The sequence below is a fragment of the Ammospiza caudacuta genome, chromosome 11, assembly GCF_027887145.1.
Source record: "Ammospiza caudacuta isolate bAmmCau1 chromosome 11, bAmmCau1.pri, whole genome shotgun sequence".
In the NCBI taxonomy this organism is placed as follows: Eukaryota; Metazoa; Chordata; class Aves; order Passeriformes; family Passerellidae; genus Ammospiza; species Ammospiza caudacuta.
In genome coordinates, this window is record NC_080603.1 from 18,241,347 (window position 1) to 18,245,324 (window position 3,978).

Below are 3,978 nucleotides of genomic sequence, written 5' to 3' on the forward strand. Positions count from 1 at the left end.
CCCGGCTTGTGTAACACTCGGGCCGCGTGGCTGCCAGCGGCGATCGGCATCGGCACCGGCACCCGGAGCCCAGGTATGGACACCAGGAGCGGATCGGGCCGGGGACCGTAACACCGTTATTACCCGGTTCCCGAGGAGCAGCACGGGCTGGGGACCGGCATCCCCCGGGCTCTGGGGGCAGGCCGGGGCCGGGATTCCCGGGAAGCGCGGGAATCAGTCCGGCCTGTGTTCCTCTGGCAGCGCAGCCACGCTGCTCCGGGCGGCGCTGAGGATGCGGCGGGCACGGGGGAAGCGGAAGGCCGAGGCCACGGAGGTGCCGTGCGTGAATCGGAGGAGGACGGAGGGAGAGGAGGCGATACAGGAGGCCCGTCGGAGGGCGGCCCCGTCCGTTCGAGAGTTCAAGTACAACAAAAAGCGGGTTCGCCTTGTCTCGCAGGTCTCGGACCTGAAGGATGATGCTCGGTGCATCCTTTACTGGATGTGCCGGGATCAGCGAGTGCAAGGTGAGAACCGGCTGGTGGAAGGGGCTCCCAGGGGTAGTAAAAGCGCTGGTCCCTCCTTCGATAACTTTGGTGCTGGCCCCACTCTCTATAGGGGGGTCTGGGGGGAAACTTCCTATAAAGGCCCCATCCCCATCCTGACGCTGCCCTGTGTATTTTCCCCAGATAATTGGGCTTTCCTCTACGCCCAGCGCCTGGCCTTCAAACAGGAGCTGCCTCTGCATGTCTGCTTCTGCTTGGTGCCCAAATTTCTGGAGGCCACCATCCGCCACTACAGGTTCATGCTGAGGGGTCTGCAGGAGGTAGCAGAGGTACAGCCACGGGATGTCCGTGCTGGGTGGGACAGGGCAAATGGGGAAAGGGGAGGCAGATCCATCCCTTCAGCAGATGCTGCTTGGGTGGGGTTTGCAGAGCCATGAACTGTCCCACAGCCATTTCCGTGTCGCTGCAGGAGTGTGCAGAGCTGAACATCCCCTTCCACTTGCTGCTGGGCTATGCCAAGGATGTGCTGCCCGCGTTTGTGACGGAGCATGGCGTGGGTGGGCTGGTGACAGACTTCAGCCCCCTCCGCCTCCCCCGGCAGTGGGTAGAGGACGTCAGGGAACGCTTGCCAGAGGATGTGCCATTTGCACAGGTGGGTGCCAGCACTCTGGAAATGGAAAACTGGCTGGTGAGATGTGGGACAAACTTGTCTCCTGTGTCTGACTTGAGCAGAGAGCATGTGTGTCATGTTGCCAGGATTGTTTGCTTCTCACACCCTTCTCCTCTGCTTTGCTGCCAGGTTGATGCCCACAACATCGTGCCCTGCTGGGTTGCCTCCCCCAAGCAGGAGTACAGCGCCAGGACCATCCGGGGCAAGATCCACGCTCAGCTCCCCGAGTTCCTCACCGAGTTTCCCCCTGTTGTTCGTCACCCACATCCGCCCTCCTGCCCAGCAGAGGTACCAGTAGGAGACACTCAAACCCATTCATGGGCAGGTCTCAGAGTGTTTCATAAGTCCTTTGTGATCCTGGGAGGGGTTGGCAGGGAATGAGGACAGTGGCCTGCCTGAGGTCACACACAGATGGTGTGGAGATGAGGATGCCCTGGGGATGGGAGGTTCCCACCTCATTCATTCAGTTCCCACATCTCTGCCATGCAGAGGGCTAGTTAAAAGGAAGAGGCTGGCATGGACTGGGGACTTTGCTGGTTGGGGACATAACATTCAGGGCAGCCCTCACTGAAGAGATTCTGCAGATGCACTCACTGCTTGGTTGCCGCCCAGCCCATCGCTTGGGAGGCCTGTTATTCCAGCTTGCAGGTGGACCACACCGTGAAGGAGGTGGAGTGGGCAACCCCTGGCACAGCTGCAGGGATGGCTGTGCTCAAGTCCTTCATTGCAGAGCGACTGAAATCCTTCAGCAGCCACAGGAATGATCCCAACAAGGCAGCTCTCAGCAACCTCTCCCCATGGCTTCACTTCGGTGAGTGTCCCAGGCTTCCCACTCTGCAGCAGGACTGAGCATTGTGGCTGGGTCCAGCAGCCTGACTTGATGCTTCCCCGTGTCCCCAGGCCAGGTTTCCACCCAAAGAGCCATCCTGGAAGTGCAGAAGCAGCGGCGCAGTTACAAGGACTCGGTGGATGCGTTTGTGGAGGAGGCTGTGGTGCGGCGGGAGCTGGCTGAAAACTTCTGCTACTACAATGAGAACTACGACAGTGTGCAGGGTAACATCCTGGGTCACGTGGGCCATGCTGGGTGCCCAGCTGCTCACTCCAACTTGGCAATCCTAGTTCTGCTAGGAGAAGGGCTGTGGGGCCACTAATGTCCCATCATTTGGTCTCTTCTGGAGGTAGGACAGAAGCTGACGAGTGCCCTCTTCAAGACTGGTGCCTCCAGGGCACAGTGGCCTCAGTAGAGTGGTTCTCAGCACCCTGCAGAACAGGTTGCTCAGTGTTGCCCTTCATCTCTTGCTCACAGGTGCCTATGACTGGGCACAAACCACCCTGAAGGTCCATGCCAAAGACAAGAGGCCTTATCTGTACAGTCTGCAGGAGCTGGAGCAGGGGACCACACATGACCCACTCTGGAATGCTGCCCAGGTACTGCCCTACATCTTCCCCACAAAATACTGAGCTTTTTTCTGAGGCATGGAGGTGACCTGCCATGGCCTGACCCTCATGGCTGTCTCCATCCCTGCAGCTGCAGATGGTCCAGGAGGGCAAGATGCACGGCTTCCTGCGGATGTACTGGGCCAAGAAGATCCTGGAGTGGACGCACTCCCCTGAGGAGGCCCTGCAGTTTGCCATCTACCTCAACGACCGCTACGAGCTGGACGGGAGGGACCCCAATGGATACGTAGGCAAGCTGCAGGCTGGGGGCACAGGCTGGGAGGCCGTAGCTCGGGTGGCCAGGGCTGCAGTGGGGGCTCTCTGCAGGCAACTCCAGCCCGTCCTACCTTGCACTCAGATCCCCCTTGCTCTCTGGGTGCCCCTGAGCAAGGGGGAGAGCTAACACCGGTGTCCCTGTGCCCGGCAGGCTGCCTGTGGTCCATCTGTGGCATTCACGACCAGGGCTGGGCGGAGCGGCCGATCTTTGGGAAGATTCGCTACATGAACTACGCTGGCTGCAAGCGCAAGTTCGACGTGGAGCAGTTCGAGCGTCGCTACAGCCCCACACACTCCCAGTGACACCCTCTGGGCTGGGCAGATGTGCCTTGGCCCAGCTGCCAGCTTGCAGGGCTCACCCTGGGATATCGAAGGGCTCCCTGTAGCAGCAGCACGCTCCAGGGTTTTGCAGGTCTTTGCCATCACCCACTCGAGTTGCTGGAGCCCTTCTGCTGGCACAAGGTTGCTGGCAGCTGTGAGAGCCCATCCTCAGCATGCCTGTGCCTGCCAGAAACCTTTCTACAACCAAGGCCTCAGGAGTAGCCCAGGTCATCATTGCTGCTGGTAACCACAGCTGAGATTTGGGCTGAGCAGAGTGTTTCTAGGGAAAAGCCCCCAGGAAGAGGCTCTTTATGGAGCCAGTGCTGGTCTCTCATTTTTTAACAGTTTTAAAGTTTACAGTTTTTATCACCTGTGTTGATGGTGTTTATGGGGAGGTGCACAACACCGCTGTGAAGGGAGAGCTGGGTGGCCTGGAATAGGGATGCAAGCATGGACAGGGCAGCCAAAGCCAGGCCCCTCTGCCCCTCTGCCAGCAGCAAAAGCAGGCTCTGGAAGGGGACAGACATTACAGAGAGCCCTTCACTCAGTGCCTTGCACCTCCTGCCCTGAATCCAGTGGGCAGTTTGCAGGGGCAGGCCACAAACCAAATTAATCAGTCAAGGGGTAGTAACAATAATCCCCTCCCAGTGACTGCATCACCAGCTACATGAGCTGTCCCTTCCACTGCTCAGCAGCACTCCCTGCCTGCCCCATCACCTCCAGGTGGGATACACACCATTACCCCACCTGAAACAACATCACAACACAACCAGACTCCTTATTAACGTCGTT

The 3,978-nt window shown here is 59.0% G+C and overlaps 1 protein-coding gene across 1 annotated transcript; it reads left to right on the top strand.

Annotated features, from left to right (window-relative positions):
• Nucleotides 1-34: 34 nt before the first annotated feature.
• LOC131562650 (deoxyribodipyrimidine photo-lyase-like) lies at nucleotides 35-3,545 on the top strand. Its single transcript, XM_058812474.1, has 10 exons — nucleotides 35-73; nucleotides 241-503; nucleotides 666-811; nucleotides 952-1,134; nucleotides 1,282-1,440; nucleotides 1,765-1,963; nucleotides 2,053-2,205; nucleotides 2,459-2,580; nucleotides 2,681-2,840; nucleotides 3,017-3,545. The coding sequence occupies exons 2-10, from the start codon at nucleotides 272-274 to the stop codon at nucleotides 3,166-3,168; spliced, it is 1,506 nt and encodes a 501-aa protein (XP_058668457.1). The 5' UTR covers nucleotides 35-73; nucleotides 241-271; the 3' UTR covers nucleotides 3,169-3,545.
• Nucleotides 3,546-3,978: the final 433 nt, after the last annotated feature.